Source organism: Pongo pygmaeus, chromosome 11 (genome assembly GCF_028885625.2).
Source record: "Pongo pygmaeus isolate AG05252 chromosome 11, NHGRI_mPonPyg2-v2.0_pri, whole genome shotgun sequence".
Classification (NCBI taxonomy): domain Eukaryota; kingdom Metazoa; phylum Chordata; class Mammalia; order Primates; family Hominidae; genus Pongo; species Pongo pygmaeus.
In genome coordinates, this window is record NC_072384.2 from 141,593,652 (window position 1) to 141,612,376 (window position 18,725).

Below are 18,725 nucleotides of genomic sequence, written 5' to 3' on the forward strand. Positions count from 1 at the left end.
TTTTTGTATTTTTTTAGTAGAGACGGGGTTTGGCCAGGCTGGTCTTGAACTCCTGACCTCAGGTGACCCACCTGCCTCGGCCTCCCAACATACTGGGATTACAGGTGTGAGCCACTGTGCCTGGCCAGAATTCTTTATAAATTCTGAATACTAATCCTCTATCAGATATAAAATTGGTAAATATTTTATCCCATTCTGTGGGTTTTCACTTTCTTCATAGCATCCTTTGATGCACAAGTTTTAAATTCTGATGCAGTTCAATTTATCTATTTTTTTCTTTCATTGTCTGTGCATTTCATGTCATATCCAAGAAATCACTGCCAAATCCTGTGTCATGAAGCTTTTCCCTGCATTTTCTTCTAAGCTCTGTATGGCTTGGGCTCTTACCTTTGGATCCCTGGGCAGGGCAGTAGCCCCAAGCCTCCTCCTGTCCCCAGACAGGAGTCCCTCCCCAGGCACCTTTCTTTACTGTGCTGTGGTGTTCAGCCTCTGTCACGCTGACAGAAAGCACCAGAGAGCAGGGTCCCCAGCCAGCCCTGCAGCCTCTCCCAGGACCCAGGTCCCCCAGGGCCTGCCCACGGCAGCATCCACTGGCAACCCCTCACGTGGATAAACACGGGGTGGGTGAAGAGCGAGGTCTTCTCTCCCACCCCACAGAACCTCTCAGGACCTGCCTGCCCCCACAACCATTTGGATTCCCCCTAAAACCCAGTACATGTATCCAGCTGGTCTCTCCTTTCAGGAGAGTGGAAAAGACCTTGAAAATCACACCAAATGCATTGTTCTCCCGCATCAGACCACTTGCCTCACCAGCCACCACCCCTGCCCTCAGCTGGCCTCCTGTCCACGCCCAACAGATGGGGGTGGGATGGTGCCACTCGGCTGCTGTGTGCAGGATGGGGTGGCACTTCCATGCCCTCTGAAGAAAGTTCCTGTGCAGGGCAGCTCCGCAGAGAGGGTAGCCGGTGGACAGAATGTGGCGCCCTCTGTCTCAGCCTCACAGCCTCCAGGGCTGCCCGTCCTGCCGTAATCACACTGGGATCTTTCCTGCTGTCCATCACTGTCTCAGCTCATTTGGTGACTCTGCACCCCCAAGGCCAGCGTCTCCTGCTCAGAGCCAAGTCCACACCTGGCAGCACAGACTGTCTGAGAGGACAGCCAGTGACTGCTCGAGAGGAGTGGCTCCGTGGCTCCCCGGGGCCGACCTGGGTCACAGCCTCCTTGGGTTCTGTCCAAGGCACATCCCCTGCTGGTGCTAGACAGGAAAAGACACCCATGGCCGGCTGTGTGGGTGCCCGGCGGCCAGAGTGTCTGTGCCTGCTCATCGTCTGTTCCTGTGTCCCCACATGGGCCCAGCACAGCCAGGACTGGGGACTGTTCCCAAGGAGATAAGGCTGTATGTAACTCCTTATCTCCTTGATAAGGACATACAAGGTTATCCTTGATAAGGATAAGCAAGGTTTCCTGTTTCAAGGGAACAATGACAAAACCGGCAATGGTGTATCTACAGACAGGTGTTCCTCTGAGCCCAGGAGGGTTCTTCCTCAGCCTCTGAAACCAGGCAGGTCGGGCAGGACGAGGAGGACCGCATCCAGAATGGCCATGGGTGCCAAGTACTTTCCCCAGTCCCGGGGAGGGAGGCGTGAGGTCCAGAAAACAAGAGCTCAACCCCCATCAGGCTGTGGGTCAGGACTGGGCAGGGCCCTCCGAGCCCTGCCCTCCCGAGAGCCCACCCCACAGAATGCCTGCACTCGGAGAGGACCCTCTATCCCATCCTCCACTGTCCCAGGACGTTCCCTGGGGGCCCAGCCAGGCTCCAGCCAAGGCCTACCCTGCCGGTTCTTCTTCTAGTCCAGCCATGGCCCTGGTCTGGGAGCCCCATAATGGACGCCCAGCAGTGAGGCCTTGGGGGCATGCACGGGGCTGGGCCAGCCCTCGTGTCCTGGAAAGGCATCCTGGGGGGAATCCGGGCCACCGCCGGCAGGCATGGGCTTTCCTGCACAGCCACGGAGGGGCAGGGTTAAGGGGGAGAAGCAGCAAAGGGGGAGAAGTGGCAAAGAAACGAGGACGTGTCCGGTGGAGCAGCTGGGACCCCAAGGCTAAGAGGAGGTAGGCGGCAAGGAGGGCCTGCCTTGGGTCAGGGCCCCACCAAGAGGGGGAACCAAGCTTCATGGTTCACCAGGACTCTCCCAGGAAATCCCTCTTCCCTGGGCAAACCTCCAGTGACTGAGGAAGAGGCGCGGGAGGTCATCTGGGAAAATCATGGACTTGGAGCTGCTGCAGGCAGGGGAGGCTCAACTGCAGGCGGCCACGCCCACCCCAGATGGCACAGAGGCCCCAGGCGATGCCCACCTGGACCGACAAAATCCCATCCTCACGTTTGATCTTCTCCAGGGGAACTCCACAGCCAGAAGGAACTTTCTAAAACTCAGGCAGGCCGGGCGCGGCGGCTCACGCCCGTAATCCAGCACTTTGAGAGGCCAAGGCGGGAGGATTGCTTGAGGTCAGGAGTTCAAGATCAGCCTGGTCAACATGGTGAAACCCCATCTCTACTACAAATACAAAAATAAGCTGGGCATGGTGGCGAGTGCCTCTAATCCCAGCTACTCCGGAGGCTGAGGCAGGAGAATCACTTGAACCTGGGGGGGCGGACGTTGCAGGGAGCGGAAATAGCGCCACCGCACTCCAGTCTGGGAGACAGAGCAAGACTCCATCTCAAAAATAAATAAATAAATAAAAATAAAATTAAACACAGATGGGAGCCCCTGCCCACCGGCCCTCCTGAGAGCCGTCACCTGCAGAGGCCACAGGCGGTGCCTCCACCTGGCTGGGCCCAGTGCACGTCACCTTTGGCCTGGATGTACAGCTTCAGGTCAGGGCGTCTCTCCAACACACCTACTCAGGCCACCGGGCCGCCCCTGAACATGGGCATCTGTGTCAGGACTGACACAGGACTTGCTTCTGGCATGTGAGGTCTTATCTCCACCAATCCAAGACACCCGCATGGGAGATGACATCAGCCTCCCAGCCACTCCCCACCATCCACAGGTCCACACTGATGCCCCTTCCTCACTCTACCCGCCCTGCCGTCCACAGGTCCACAGGGATGCCCCTTCCTCACTCCACCCACCCTGCCCCCAGCAGGAACTCTCACCAGAGGCCAGGGCCACACCCTCTAAGCCCTGACCCACCTCAGGGGAGTTCAGCGGAGTCCCAGCAGGAAACGCTGCCCCTCCCCACTCAGGCTGAGGCATGGAGGGCAGGACTCTCCATGGCCACAGGGCCTCCCAGGACTCTGAGGGTGGGCAACAAGCAGTCTTGGGTCCCTGGGGGATCTGGAGGCTGCTCAGGGAGGGGCCCAGCCCATGGAGTGAGTGTCCTCAGTCTGGACCTGGAGCTAGAGGTCATGCTTGGGCCAGAAGCACGAGGCTCAGAAGGACTGCCCAGGCCCCTGGCCCTCCAGGGACTGTCCAGTGAAGCCCAGCCCAGATGCCCATGGGGCCATGTCTGACCAGAAAGCCTGGCCTGTCCCTGCAGGGCCACCCTGGAGGTTGTCCTCAGGAGTGGGGGTGAACAGAGCACAGGCGTTTCTCTGGGAGGGCTCCTTTTGAGTACAGGTGCCTCTGCTTCTTGAATTTCGCCTCTGAGGAGGTGGCCTGGGCCCTCAGGCCCTCTCTCGGCAGCCCCAGGGACAAACATGCTGGTCCCCCAAGTTGGCATCCACTTCCACTGCCCAGGCCCCTGTGGCCTTGCTGGGCAGGCTGCCTCCCAGTCTCCTGGGCTGGCTCCAAGAACCTGGGTCTCTGAGAGACTCGGAGATGTACCCATCCCCAGAGGCCCCTGAACAGGGCAGCCTTTCATGGGAGGGCAGCCACTCCTGCTGCAGGGCCCACCTCTGCGGCTGTCCCTTCCCCAGAGGGACTCCTGCCAGCATCAGCTCAAGGAGGTCCCAGCTCAGAATGAGGAGCCCCAGAAGGAGTGGAATGGGGCAGAAATGCTGGCATGGATGCCTGCCAGGCACCTGACTTCATCTGAGGCCCTGGGAGGCCCAGGCTCCAAGCCACAGAGCTCTGCGTCTGCAGGGACAGCCGGCCTGGAGATGGCAGGCATGGCCCTGCTTCCCTCCCATTGCCTCATCTATGGGAAGCTGCCCTGCCCTGGCATCTGGACAGCCCCTGGCAGCCCCTGGGGTGGGAAGCCGTGGGCAAGTTCTGCAGACCCTCCACCACGCATGCTGACCAGGGCCTGCTCCCCCTCGGACAGGGCAGCTGGCGATCCTTTCCGGTTCCAGAGGGTGGGAAACAGTGCAGCTTCCCGGGGCAAGGGTGGACCCATGGGCAGGTGACTCTGAAGGGCTCTAGCGGGAGTCAGACTCCAGAAGGACTCACAGGTGCAAGGCCAGGAAGGCGAGCTTCCTTTGCCCCTCAGGCAGGCAGCGTCCCTCTCCAGGCCTCAGTCCACCACCTGTGACGATCACTACGTTCTTTGACAAATGTTTTTCAAAAGTCATAGTTTATGAGTCCAGATCAAGGAAGACCAGTGATCTGCGTGCTGCCTCTGCCTGCTGTGTGTCCAGCAAGCACACGGCTCCCCCTGGAGCGAATGCGGGAGGGGGTGTCTGGGGGAAAGGCCAGCCCCTCCCAGATGCCGTTGCTCAGGTAGACAGTTTTACCCAGGGCGTCGCCAGGTCTCCAGGCAAAACTGCTTCCAGCCAACAGCGTTCCTTTGTCCCCATAGCAACAGGGTCCTGCACTCCTGTTTCCAGGGAAACGCAGCTCTCAGCGTCCCGGTTGCCACAGCAACGCCTACGGGCTCAGCTGGCCATACTGTCTTACCCATAGGGCAAGAGCAACTGGGTGCCCAGGCTCGGGAAACAGGACTGCAGAGCCAGGTGCCACACAGGTGTGGGGCCCATGCACCAAGGAAGACCCTGGCCAGTTGGAGGAGACTTGCCAGGTAGCAAAGCCCAGCCTTCTCTGGGGTCCTGCGCTCTGGGCTGCAATGAGCTCTGCCTCCAGTGAGCCTGGCAATGGGGATGCCTCCCAACAGCCCCTGCTGGGGCTGGACACCGTGATCCAGGTCAGTGGGGCGGTCACTTCCCTGCACCCTCCTGTGAGCAAGTTGCCAGGGCACTTTGGAAGGGACGCGGCACAGAGAGGGGGTGGCCAGGAGGCACCTTCCTGCCTCCCGGGGCACTTTCCACTTGCTCACATGTTTGCCTTGAGCGTGCAGCCAGTCACGGATGCAAGCAGGCACACCTGCACGCACACACAGGCAGCCTTCAGCCAGGAGAGAGAGCCTGGGGAGAGCGAGCCCGGGGCCACTGCTGGCTATAGACGTTCAGGTGGCCGGCATCCCTTGTAGCCGGTTTGCAGGGTGGAGGGAGAGCCCGGGGCCAGGGCTGGCTGTGGACGTTCAGGTGACTGGCGTCCCTGGCAGCCACAGGTTTGCAGGCTGCACACTGGGGTGGGGACGGGCAGACAGCCCTTGGTGCTGACATTCCGGGACCTCGTTCACTGCCCTCCCATGGCAAAGTGTGGGGGCCAGCAGGGCCTCTCTGGGGTGGTGTTCCCATTGCTGCACATTTGTGGGAGGCTGTGGCTTAGCCCTAGTGTCTATTCTCTGGCTTCCAGATGTTCTGGTTCTGTCTTCATAGCACCTGGTGCGTGACAACGGTGGCTGGGAATTGTCCCGTGTCCCTCTCCCCTTGCCTCCCTACTTCCCAGAGCCCACCTAGGACCCAGCCTGCGGTCCCACCTCAGACATCCCTCCTACCTGCACTGCCGTCACCTGCTGCTGACCACCGCAGCCAGGCCGCCCCCACCTCCAACGGACCCCTCGGGATCCCAGAGAACCCCTGATGAACTGGCTTACTCACGGTTGTTTGTTAACCCAGCTCTTAGCATCTCAAAACTATGCTACGGCAGGCTGACATGGCCCTATCCAAACAATACAGGTCACCTGAAAAGAGAAATGGCCACAGCTGGTGCAGGTGACCTAGTGACAGGGTAGACGAAGGGTTTGCTCACCCACAGGGCTGCACGAGGACTCGAGGGCAGGATATTTGAATCAGGTGATGCAACAAGACAAAGCAGTGCCGTGGGGTGACCTCTACCTCCTCCGCCTGGGGTGACCTCTACCTCCTCCACCTGAGGTGACCTCTACCTCCTCCGCCTGGGGTGACCTCTACCTCCTCCGCCTGGGGTGACCTCTACCTCCTCCGCCTGGGGTGACCTCTACCTCCTCCCCCTGGGGTGACCTCTACCTCCTCCACCTGGAGCTCGGCCAGCTCTGCCTGGGTGTCAGCTCCATGAGTTCTGAGAGCAGGGCTGGTGAATGGAGGCTGGAGAGCCAGCACACTACGTTTACAGGACACTTGCAGCCCTGTGAGGATTCTCATCCCCTCGGATGTCAGGAAAGCTGAGGCTTAAGGGTTGGAGGGAGCTGCTGTGGTTAGCGGCTGGTCTGAGGGGGAAACCCAGGCCGGTGCTGACATCAGGCGGGGGCATGAGCGCTGTGCAAATGTGGCTGAGAGATGCTTTGCTTTGCCTGCTCCCAAATTCCCACTGTCTCTGGGAAATTCATCTGGAGGCTACGCAGGCCCCAGCGAAGTCAGCTCTGCCCGCCCTGCTGACACCTGTTATTTTCGCTGTAGTGATTGAGATCTTGATGCCATTAGCCCAGAATGAGCAGGCAGCAGGCGGGCGCCAGACGCCCAGATCACCTGTCCAGATGGGCGGCAGAACCATAGGGACCCTCCACCCTCCAGCTACAGCTGGGAGACTGCAGGGCCTGAGGAAGGCTATGGCTTGAGGATGCAGGAGGCTCCCCCGTGACCAGGAGTGGTGGCTCCGGACGGATGGTGAACATGCTCCCAGGCCCAGAGGAGCCTCTCTGACATCCCTCTTCCTCCGGCCACAGCCGCTCTCCCCTCCTCTGGAAGCCCCCCAGCAACCTCTGCACAGCACCCCAGAATGCCCCCACCCCAGAGCTGGAATTGGACGTAAGGGGGCAGGCTTGGAAACTCTCAACCTCTGTCCCTGGGGTGAGCAAGTTGGACTTGGGGAGCGCAAAGCCCCCTGAAATTACACGTGAAGTGGGGGGTATCTGTGACTGCCTCGAGGGGTGGGGGTGTGCCCTTCCTCGGAATCTCCAGCACCCAGACCCGCAGCTGGTGGAGAAGCGCGGCGCAGAGTCCCGGATGAGGAACCCAAAACAGAAAGCCCAGTCCCCTCAGAGCTGGGGGCTCCTCAGACTCCGGTTCCTTGGCTTGAGTTTTGATTCGTGCTATTTTTCTAGGAAATTGTCCATTACATCCAAATGTTCAAGTTTATTGGCAAAAGTTGTTCACAATATCTTCTTCCTGTCTTTTGGATGTCTGCAGGATCCGTGGGGTAACCAGCTGTCCCTCTTTGCTGGGGTGCTCGAGATAGGGGTTTCCCAGGACTCCAGACAGCCTTGGGTCCGGAACCCCAGTCCTGGGCACAGTGGGGAGGAAGTGGTTGCCCCCAAGTGGCATCCCCTTTCTCGTTTCTGATACTAGCCACGTACCGATCCTCCTCATAGTATTCTTATCTTGTGTTTCATTAACCTACATATGCACTCTTCCTTTAACCTATATATGCTTTCTTCCTTTAACCTACGTATGCGTTCTTCCTTTAACCTACATATGCATTTTTTCCTTTAACCTACGTATGCATTCTTCCTTTAACCTACATATATGCATTCTTCTTTTGCTTTCAGTTTCTCTGGGTTTGCTCTTCATCTCACTTCTGGAAAAATGTACTTGACTCATTGATTGTTCAGCCTTTTTAAAAATTTCTTTTTTTCTGGCTGGGCGCAGTGGCTCACACCTGTAATCCCAGTATTTTGGGAGGCTAAGGCGGGCGGATCGTTTGAGGTCAGGGGTTTGAGACCAGCCTGGCCAACATGGTGAAACCCTGTCTCTACTGAAAATACAAAAATTAGCCAGGCGTGATGGCAGGCGCCTGTAATCCCAGCTACTCGGGAGGCTGAGGCAGGAGAATCGCTTGAACCCAGGAGGCGGAGGTGACAGTGAGCCAAGATCGCGCCACTGTACTCCAGCCTGGGAGACAGAGCGAGACCCTGTCTCAAAAAAATAAAATAAAATAAATTTTTTAAAAAATAAAAATTTCATTTTTCTTTAAATTGTGGGAAAATATACATAACATAAAACTGACCATTTTAACCATTTTTAGGAACAATTCTGTAGCACTAAGCACATTCATAGCGTCGAGCAACCATCATCACCACCATCCAAGTCCAGAATTTTTTTTTTTTTTTTAGACAGAGTCGGTCTCTGTCGCCCAGGCTGGAGTGCAGTGGTGCGATCTCGGCTCACAGCAACCTCCGCCCTCCCATCTTCAAGCAATTCTCCTGCTTTAGCCTCCCCAGTAGCTGGGACTACAGGCACACGCCACCATGCCCAGTTATTTTTTGTATTTTCAGTGGAGACGAGGTTTCGCTATGGTGGCCAGGAGGGTCTTGAACTCCTGACCTCAAGTGATGTGCCCGCCTCAAACTCCCAAAGTGCTGGAATTACAGGTGTAAGCTGCCACACCCGGCCCCAGAACTTTCATCTTCCCAAACTGAGACTCTGCCCCTATTCAACATTCACGCCCCATTCCCCGCTCTCCCAGCCCCCGCCATCCTACTCTCTGTCTCTACGAAGTCGATGACGCTAGCAGCCTTGTCTAAGTGGATCAGATGGTATTTGTCCCTTCGTGGCTGGCTTATTTCACTGAGCATTACGCCCTCGAGGTCCACCCATGTTGTAGCAGGCGCCAGCCTTTCCTTCCTTTTTAAGGCTGAGTAATATTCTACTCATAGAGGGACCACACTCTGTTTATTCATTCATCTCTGAGTGGATGCCTGAGTGGCTTCTGCCTGTCGGCCACTGTGAAAATGCTGCTGTGAACCTCGGGGTACAAATATTTCTTCGAGCCTCCACTTTCCGTTCTTTCGGGCAGATGCCCAGAAGTGGATGGCTGGATCGCGCAGAGAGTCTACATTTAATTTTGTGGAGACCCCTCATGCCATCTTCCATAGTAGCCGCGCCGTCTTACCCTCCCACTTTTTTTCCTCTCTAACGTACACGCTTCCCTCCAAGCAAGGTTTACCTGTCTGAACTGTTGTTACTCACACCACTTTTAACACCAAATGTGTGGGTTTTTCCTGACACCAGCCAATTCTCCAGCTCTCTGGACACCAACTAGCTGTCCTACAATTCAATCCAGTTCGGACCCTAACCATCCAGAGCTGGCACAGACCCACAGTTTAAGGACTCAGTCCCATAAAGCTGCCCCACCTCATATGCCAATCACAAGTCCTGGGCCTCCCGTATTCTGTCTGACTGGCTATGAATTAGGGGTTCTTATAACCCCCTGCTCAACTTGATAATTTGCTGGAACAGCTCACAGAACTCTGGAAGTGACTTTCCCATTTGATTACTGGTTTATTATAAAGGACACAACTCAGGACTAGCCAGAAGGAGAGGTGCCCAGGTCAAGGTACAGGCGGCAGGTACGGAGCCTCCAGGCCCCTAGGCACACCAACCACCCGCAGCACTGCCCTGTGTTCAGCAACCCAGCCTGCCCAGCCCTGTGGTTTAGGGTTTTTATGGAACCTTCATTAAGTAGGCAAAATTCATTAAATCATTGGCCGTTGGTGATCAGCTCCAGAGACAGCTCCTCTCCCCTCCCCAGATGTCAGGGTGTGGGGCTGAAAGCACCAACGCACTAATCGTGCCGTGGTCTTTCTGGTAACCAGCCCCTTCTTTGCGGCTATCCAGGGGCCCTGGCCATCAGTCATCTCATAGGCCAACAAAAGACACGCTTATCACTCAGGAGATCCCGAGGGCCCAAGTCTAGAGTCCCCACCACAGGACAGGAGCGGTGGATGGTTTCCAAGTAGCCAGGCCATGGTGCCCGTCACCGAGCTCCACACTGTCACAAGCAAGCCAGAAGCAGATGCTCAGCCCATCTCCAAATCTCCCAGGCCGCATCCAGGCCCTGTCAGGCACAGCCGGAGCCACTGTACTAACGACATGGGCCCATCCTCCCCCTCAGGAACCCCCACTAGCCCCGTGGTCCAAGGATCGTGTCCCACAATCCTCCACAGAACATTTGAGGCCCTCACGGTCTGGCTCCAGGTTCCTCCTCTGCCCCACCCACCCTCATCCCCACTGCCCCTCCCCCAGGCCCTGCACAGACCCCTGGAGACGCATCCTCTCCACCTTTGCTTCCACAGCTCCCTCCACATGGACACAGTGCCCGGGCTCTCTAGCTGGTGGGTTCTTTCTTATCCCACCTCCCCCAGGAAGCCTGCGTGGGCACCAGGGACACAGGGACAAACAGGAAAGACAGGGTCCTTGCCTTCTTCAAGTTCCTTGTTCTGAGTCATTTTGCCGTTGGTGATTCGGACCTCAGGAAGTTCCAGCTGAGCTCTCAGTCTTCCAAGCAGTGTGCTGTGTCCAAGCCTGTCTGTGTGCCAAGCATTGTGTTGGGGGCATAGAAGGAAATGATAAGTTGTCTCTCCCCATCCACAATCCCTGCCTCAATGCCTGGCCGGCCGGGGTCCTGCCTACAGGGGTGGCCTAGATTTATCATCACCTGAGGAGCAAACTGACACCCACAGAGGCATGTTCCTGCTCCTGGGTGATGCCCAGGCCCAGAGTGTGCTCCACAAACACAGAGACTTAAACTGAGCAGTTGCTGAAATACAGCGTTTTGGAGGCCAGGTGTTATCCCAGCCACAGAGAAGCTCTTTTTCCTAAGGAAATGGAGCCTGGCAGGAGGCCACCCAGCCCAAGGCCCTCTCTGCGGCAGGCTGGGCTGCGGAAGGACGGCAAGCAGACCTCCGGTGGCTGGACTTGGCCGGAGGCCCTGTCCTCAGATGTGTTCTTCAAGCTGTGCCTGCTCCTGGCAAGGCCAGACTTCCCCGCCCAGGGATGCTGGGAGGGCCATGGAGGGCCCAGGAGAGAAAGGCAGCAGCTGCAGCATGGCTGGGCTCAGACACAGGAGGAAAGGGGCTGCTGCCCGGCCCGGAAGCTGCTTGGTTCCCTGCCCTTTGCTCAGGCTGGGGAGGGGGCACACAGGGGAGGAGAACTGCAGCAGAGCCAAGTCCAGACACCGCCGCTGGGAAGGCTCATCAGTGACCACCCTTGTGCGCGAGTAGGGGCCCAAGGCTGGGGTCCCAGTCCTAACGCTGCTGCTGAGCAGGTGCCCTTGAGCAAGTCTCAGAGGTGCCAAGCCTCACCCTCCTCACCCATTAAGGTGGAGGCCAGAAGCCTCCAGTGCAGGTCAGGACAATGGATGCGAAAACGTTTGCAAGTGGAGAGCGCGGAGAACCCTGCGGGCCGATGCTGGCGCGTGCCTTCACTCTCGTGGACACACATCTTTCATTTTCCACTGAGCACTGGTCCCTGATGCCATCCAAACCCCCAGCCCCAGCCTCCGTTCTACAACAGCAGGACCTGGCAGCCCCCTGCAGCGCTCCTCGCGGCCACACGGGGGCACTGTTGGAGCTCAGGGAAGGCACCCTCCACCCTCTGGCTGGGAGCTGCCTCCATCCCACCCCTCACTCAGGAGGTTCGCCCTCCACCCCACCCTTCACTCGGGGGTCCACCCCTCAATGAGGGTGACCCAGGCTGACCGAGGAGCCTGCTGATGGGTGGGCGAGGGTCCCGATGGACATGCTCCCCCTCCCCGTCCCCCTCCCACCCCCAGCTCAGGCAGCTGTCCAAGCAGGATGGGACGACAGGGGTGGTGGGGCTGCTGAGGGCTGGTGGGGCCAGTGACGCTTGGATCTGAGCTTCAGCAGGCCCCTGACCGTCCCTGCTTCAGGTGGCTTTGACGAGGGTGTGGGGGATTTCCCTCCAAGGCTTCTGACCCCTGACAGCATCTCCAAGGTCATGCCCCAGGTGCAGGGATGGGAATCAGCACAAGAGTGTGGCCTCCAGATAAAGCCAAGACTCAGGTTTTTTGGTGCAGACCTAGAGTCCCTGCGCCCTCCCTGCAGGCGGAAGCCTTTTGCAGGCAGTACGGGCTGGCAGGTGCACTCTGGCTCCACCCCACCCCAGTGGAGAGCTGGGGTCGTGTCCCTGGCCTCAGTTTCCCCATCTGCAGCATGGAGTATGATAAGGTGACCTCCCGGCCCCCCATTCCAGGATCTTGGCCAAGACCCTGGAATGGGGAAGGGGTGTAAGAGGAGAGGCTCTGGCAGCAGCCCTGAAACCCCCAGTCCCCAGCAAGTGCCAAAGTGCAGGTGGGACCCTGGATCCACAGGAGGGTTCTGATTCCATCAGAGGGTGGGAGGTCATTTGCCTGCAGGCAAGATTCCAGCAGCTTGCATTTCCCAGGGGCTGGTGGCCAGTTGGGGGCAGGCAGCTGAGGCCACATGTGGTCCATCCACTGCACCCTCACAGAGCCCCAGCCCCTGGCCCTGGGATCCAGGAGGGCCTGGATGGCCAACGCTCCCATTTCACAGATGGGGACATGAGGTGGGGGGTAACACACTCACGGTCTCTGTTTATTGGTGGCATAGCAAGGACCCCAGTCCAACTCTTTTAGAGGGGAGCCCTGCTCTGACCCTGCGGAGGCAGAGATATGGGGAGCCCACATTTCCCCCAAGGTTTGGCTGTCCCTCTCCACACAACCAAATGGGGTGGCACAGCAGTGAGGACCCGCTGGCTCTCCCTGCTGGGCCACCCCTCTCAGGGCCAGGATCGAGTTGAGTGGGCCAGCTACCCCTAGCGTAGCTCCACGCAGGGGCTATGACCTCCCTGGGGTCTTTAATGCGGGTTGAGCTGAAGAGGGTGATGGGGGCAGGAGGAAGAGATATGAGCCGGGCTCAACTGTGAGTCTGGAGCCTTAGGGGAAAGTGACCTCCAGCCCTGGTGTTCCCTCCCACTACGAGGCCTTCCAGAATACAAGCCTCCAGCGGACGCTGGGCCACAGCCTGGGCCCACCCCGCAGAGGCCCGGGCGGGAAACGGGCAGGCCCAGAAGGACCCACAGGTCGCGGAGGGGACGCCCTGCCCGGACCCGCTGGCGCAGGTGGCAGCGCAGAGTCCCCGGGAGGGGCCTGGGGAGCGGGTGGTGCAGACCCTCAGGACCACCCTGGAGCCGTGGGGAAGGAAGCAGCGTCGGCGGGGTCCTAAGCGCTTAGGTTGGCGGCACAGGCCTCCGGTCACGCCGACCCCCACCTTCCCTTCGTTCCCCTCCGCTCCCATCCCTGCCTCTCTCCTGCTTGCTCCTTCCCTCAGCCCTTCTCTCTCCTCCGGGTGGTTCCGTGGGGGCGGCGCTGCCCTCACACTCCAAAGTCGCGCCCATTCTACGCCCCCGGCGCCCCCCTCTGCGTCCCCCTGCGCCCCCCTTCTCGCCCCCTCCTTCCCCGGCGCCCCCTTCTGCGTCCCCCGCCCCCCTGCACGACCCCTGCGTCCCCCGCGCCCCCCTCTGCGCTCCCCCCTCTGCGCTCCCCAGTGCCCCGAGCCCTCGCGCCCCCTGCGCTCCCCGCTCCCCCCAGCCCCCCCTCCTCGCCCCCTGCTTCCCCTGCAGCCCCCGCACCCCCCGTGTCCCCCTGAACGCCTCCTGCGCTCCCCCCGCGCTCCCCGCGCCCCCCTCCGGCTCCAGCTGGGCCGCGGCCCATTGCAGGCACCCGTCCACAGATGGAACCCATTACGCCCCAGCGCCTCTCGGGACGTCCTGCTAATAAGTGACCCTCTGTAAATGTTAGGAATGAGTCAAGTTTACTCCGCGCTGCAGCCTTCCCGTTAGCGGGGTGGCGCCGCCGATGCCCGGGGGAGCGCAGGGCGGGAGCTGCTGAGCAGGCGGAGGGAGGGCGGGGCAGAGCCCTTCCCGGCCTGGGGGGTTGAGTGGAGCCTGACGGTCTCTGATCAAGGAGCCTGGGGTGCCTCTTGCCACCCTGCTGGGCCTCCTTTCCCCGCTGCGCAAAATAAGGGGTTTAGAACAGAATGGCTAAGCCCCTTCCAGCAGCTCTCCTCCTGGTTGGTGGTCTTGGCACCTGGTTCCCAGCTGGGCCTAGGACGAGGAGCAGGGACTTCCCTCCCCCTCCCCCACTGGGCTGCTGCTCCCAAAGGGGGCCCATTACTCCCTCCAGAAGAAGAGACAATGGGGGAACCTGCAGTGAAGGCGCCTCCTAAGACCTCCCAGGGGACTGAGAGACAGACCCTGGTGCACGGGCTGTCGGGAGGACGGGCGGCTGGCCCCAGACCTCAGCTGATAGTGGGGAGGTGTTTGCTGAGTGGCTGCCCTTCACAGGGCAGCAGGGTCAGAACAGGGCCACTCCAGGCGCCATGCTGAGCCTGGGTCTGCAGTGACTCTCCAACCCCCGCGAGGGGGGCCGCGATCTTTGGGGTGCAGTTGGAGGAGGAGGCCTGTGTCCAGGGAGCATCTGGGATAGCCGTACAGCATGCACCAGGTGCAGGAGGCCTGGCTGGGGTTGGGAGGAGGGCCAGGGCCGGGGAGCAGGGCACAGCCACCAGCCCAGACCTGAGGTCAGAGTCCGGGGATGCAAGCAGGGTCTCAGGGAGAGCCAAGAGATGGCAGGCAGGAGGCAGCCAGGTGGTCACCCACGAGGACCCTGGTCAGGAGGAAGATCCAGGAGGCACAAGGTGGGGGAGCTGCCCTGCGGACCCCAGGGAGAGGGGTCCTCTGTGCTGGCGTGGGAGCCAGGCAAGGAGGACTTGGGCGGACTCTGGGGTGCCATGCTGGAGAGCCCTAGGAATGGACATCCCCTCCCAGCTTCCCCGGCAAGCATCCAGTCACCCTTTAGTAGTTAATTCACTGCCTGAAATTTAGATATCCTTAAGGCAGCAGGCCGGGGACAGCTGTGGCCTTCTGTATTCCTTAAGGCAGCAGGCGGGGGACAGCTGTGGCCTTGCGTATTCCTGCGGGATCCTGCCTGGGCTTCTGCTGGCTTGGCACAGGCGGCCTGTGTGTCCTGCCCACAGTCAGTAATCTATTCCACCTGGCAGGAGTCCCCTGCCCTGGGGTCCCGGCCCTCCCCAAGCTGTGCCCCTGCCCGGCAAAATGCCATTAGAGCCCAAGACCCTCAAAACCAGGCTGGGGTACCCAGGACACCCAGGCGCTCCTGGGGCAGAAGGGCAGCCACTCAGCAAACACCTCTCGAGTGTGAGCCCAGGTCCTGGGCCTTCCTGCCCACTTCTGGGCCTATTGGAGCCTCTTCCCTGGCAGTCGGCTTTCATGAAGGACCCACTTGGGAAGGAAGGTTGTCCTCGCTGTCCTCGCTGCCCCGGCCCACGCAGCCCTCTGAGGGCAGCCTGAGGGTGGGAGTCCCAGACTCTGCCCAGAATTCACAGCCGTGGGAGGAGAGGGCTCCACGGGCCCTGCTCATCCTCGGAGCCTCAAGCATGCAGCCCCGGGCCTGCCCACCCTCCCGATAGACCGAGCCTGTGGAGGGGCAGTGGGCAGCTGAGCAGAGAAGCATGCGTTCAGCCTCCGCCCTCTGACCCATCCTCAGCCCCCACTATCCCCCCCACACAAACACACTGGGCTCTGTGACTGCTGTGTGGGATCTAGGTCCCTCCTCTGGCCCCACTGTGCAAACAAGCTGTGAGACCACCTGCTCCAGGTGGGCGAGGATGTTGGGTTTCTTGTGGAGCAGAGGCAAAGGAACCTGCCTGTCAGCATCCCCTAGGGGACTGGCAACCACTTAGCCAGCGCTCAGCCCAGCCCCCACCAAGACAGGGCAGAGCCCCAAGCACAGTACCTGCTCCTGCTGACCTCGACTGGGTGTGGTCCTCCTCTCCAGAACCTGGGGACAGGCGCAGCCCCACTCCACAGGTGGAGAACCAAGGCACGTGCTTGAGTGACCTGCCCAGCCTCACCCTGTCCTCTCCAGGGCACTCAGCTGCCTTGGGGTGGCCCTGTGGTGGATCCCATTTAGTGGGATTGCAGGGGGTGCCTGGCAGTGTTGGAGGCTGCCATCTCCAGGTATCTCTGGGGGTGTCTTTCAGAGACTGGAGGACACCATCCTGAGTCCCACAGCCAGCAGGGAAGACCGGGCGCTGACCGTGCGTGGGGAAGGCCGGCGGGCCTCGCCCACCCCCGTCCCCACCCGCATCCGTGAGATCGTGGCCAGCAGCCTGAGTGAGGAGCCACCCCAAGGTGACGGTGTGGGGGACAGTCCTGGGCCCGGGGATGGCCAAGGTGACAGCGTGGGGGACAGTCCTGGGCCCGGGGCTGGCCCCACCCCCCACAGGGCCACCCTCAGGGGCATCACATCACTACCCCCAGGGCACTCAGCAGGGCCTGAGCAGGGCTGCTTCTGTGTGGCACACTTGTGGCCACCTGAGTCTCCGCCTCACTGGTGTTGGTTTCTTCCTCAGCATGGAAATGCTGGACACTGGCACTCAGGGAGCACAGACACCCACCCCCCTGGGCTCTGCCTGTCCTGCACCCGCCCCAGGTCCCTGTGCTGCCTCCAATTGTCCACCTGGCAGCTGAGGAACCAGCTCCAGGCCGCCTGTCCTGTGTGTGCTCAGGACTCCCTCGTGCATGGGTCCCAGGGATCCCTCTGTCCCAGGGTCTGTCCGGCCTCCTGCAGGCCTGGGGAACTGGCTGTGTGTGTATTTACAAAAGCACCTTATTACTCGGGGACCAGGTCCCTTCCCCCAGAAGCAACAGGGATCACAGCTTCATAGACAGGGCAAGTGCCCAGCGTCCAGGCTGCCCACACACTCTGCTGCCATTGGTTTGGGGCTCAGCCTGGGCCTGGGTCTGCATTGGGGTTCCAGGTGCTCAGAGGTGGTAGGATTCCAGTTAACATGAGAGGAAGTGGGGCTCAGAGTATGAAGTCTGCCTCCCTATGTTAGGGTCTCTGACTCAGAGCTGGGACCCCTCCCAGGAGACAGGGGCAGGTCCAGCAGCTGGAGCCTGGTGGCCAGCCCAGGGTCCCATCGTGGAGACAGGGCTGAGTGCGCGTGGGCCCTGGTCTGGCCACCCGGGCTGACCCAGGTACTGTGCAGCAGGGGTACAGGAGCCGACAGCCACCGTGGCCCGAGTGCAAGAGGAGAACGAGCTCCTGCAGGAGGAGCTGACCCGGCTGGGGGACCTGCTGGCCCAGGCCAGCGCCGAGCGAGATGAGCTGGCCAGCAGGTGCCGTGTGGTCAGCGAGCAGGTGCGTGTGTGCAGCAGACTCAGGGCAGGCGGGAGGGAGCACCCTGGCCCTTTGTGAGGGGTCACTTGTCAGGACAGCAGTCAGAGCCTGGGACCATCAGCAATTTCTAAGACTGGGAAAGACAGAGTGTCAGCCATGGGACATTCAAACCCTGGGCAACAGATGGGGAAACTGAGGCAACAGACGGGATAGCTGAGGCCAGAGGTGGGAGGCCAAGCAGCACATGCCCAGGCCTTTCTGATGCCCAGCGTGTCCCCTAGGTCTCGCAACCCAGCTTAGGCACTGACTTGTCCCCGCACCTGCCCAGGAGCCCTGTGGGGTGGCCTGGCCAGTCCTGACTCTCAGGGCCCAGTGCTCTGCCCAGCGTTGGCACAAAGCTGGCACCTGCACAGCAGAGGAAAGCAGACCAGCAGGCACCGACCCCAATCCCAGATGGAGCTTGCAGAGAAATGGCTCCACCCCAGTCCCCTGGCCCTTTCCTGACAACTGAGGCTGGCCGGGGTCGCTTGGACCTCAGAGGACAGGGGCCAGAGGCAGGGCTGTATCTTTGGTCCCCTGGTGGCTGTGGTGCCTTCCAGGGTGACCTGTGAGGTGAGCGAGAGGCATATTTAGTGACAAAACGTGGAGCTGGGGAGGGCCTCCCGTTGTGTAGACAGGGAAACCGAGGCAGACAGGTGAAGAAACCTGCTAGGCCAGAGCCTCTCTCCTATGTCGGCTGCTCCAAGACATGCTGGCTTCTGAGGCAGGACTTGGCAAGGAGCCAATGCGTGGAGTGGGGTGTCCAGCCCACCTTGTGGGGGACTCAGGGCCCCTGCTGCACCCATGCCATCTTCAGAGCCCCCCCGGTTCTGCATGGCAGGTCAGATGACCCCACTCTCCAGATAAGGAAGTAGAGGCTCAGAGCCAGCCAGTGATCACCCAGGCCACACCACCATTACTGGGGCTGAGATCTGAACCCCTGAACCAGATCTGGCCCCTTCTTAGTCACATGACCAGCGGCCAGTACTGAATGCCTGAGGGGTCCCCAGGGGGCCTCACCTTCTGGAAGGGTTCTTCCCAGGACCACAGCAGCACCAGCCCCACAGGGGTACCCTCAGCTCTCCAAGGGGCCTGCTCTCTGCTCCCCACCCAGTTCTATCACGGCCTGACCCCCACACGGGAAACACGTTTCCATTGTTGCTGGCACCCGTGGGAGCCCCTGAGGGCAGGACCTGGGGTCCACCCCACCTGATGGGGGCCGCAGCACGTCCATGAGCTGCCAGCCAGCCTACTCTTCCTGGGAGCCCCTACAGCTGTGGGGAGGCCTTGGGGGAGGCATCTTCCTAGCACAGGGTGGGGAGATGTTGGGAACAGGCCGCTGGGAATAGAAGCCTCAGAAATGCTGCCTACAGATTAGTAAGCTGCGTGAGTCAGATCCAAACTCGCCAGCAGCCCAGTGCACGCCAGCTCCCAGGCGGCTCAGCAGGCAAAGTGTGGGTGCCAGGAGGCTGGGTCTCACTCCAAGTTACCCCCAAGACAGGCGGAACAGGGTGGGTCTGGGTGGCC

The 18,725-nt window shown here is 60.2% G+C and overlaps 1 protein-coding gene across 1 annotated transcript in view; it reads left to right on the forward strand.

Annotated features, from left to right (window-relative positions):
• The first annotated feature begins 4,108 nt into the window (after positions 1-4,108).
• The window catches only part of CROCC2 (ciliary rootlet coiled-coil, rootletin family member 2), an 82,057-nt gene continuing 67,440 nt past the window's right edge, over positions 4,109-18,725 (forward strand). The window contains 7 exon segments of the mRNA XM_063648415.1: positions 4,109-4,341; positions 5,290-5,418; positions 6,576-6,746; positions 10,338-10,504; positions 11,865-12,073; positions 16,018-16,324; positions 17,029-17,180. Of these exon segments, the coding sequence (XP_063504485.1) occupies positions 4,109-4,341; positions 5,290-5,418; positions 6,576-6,746; positions 10,338-10,504; positions 11,865-12,073; positions 16,018-16,324; positions 17,029-17,180 (1,368 nt within the window).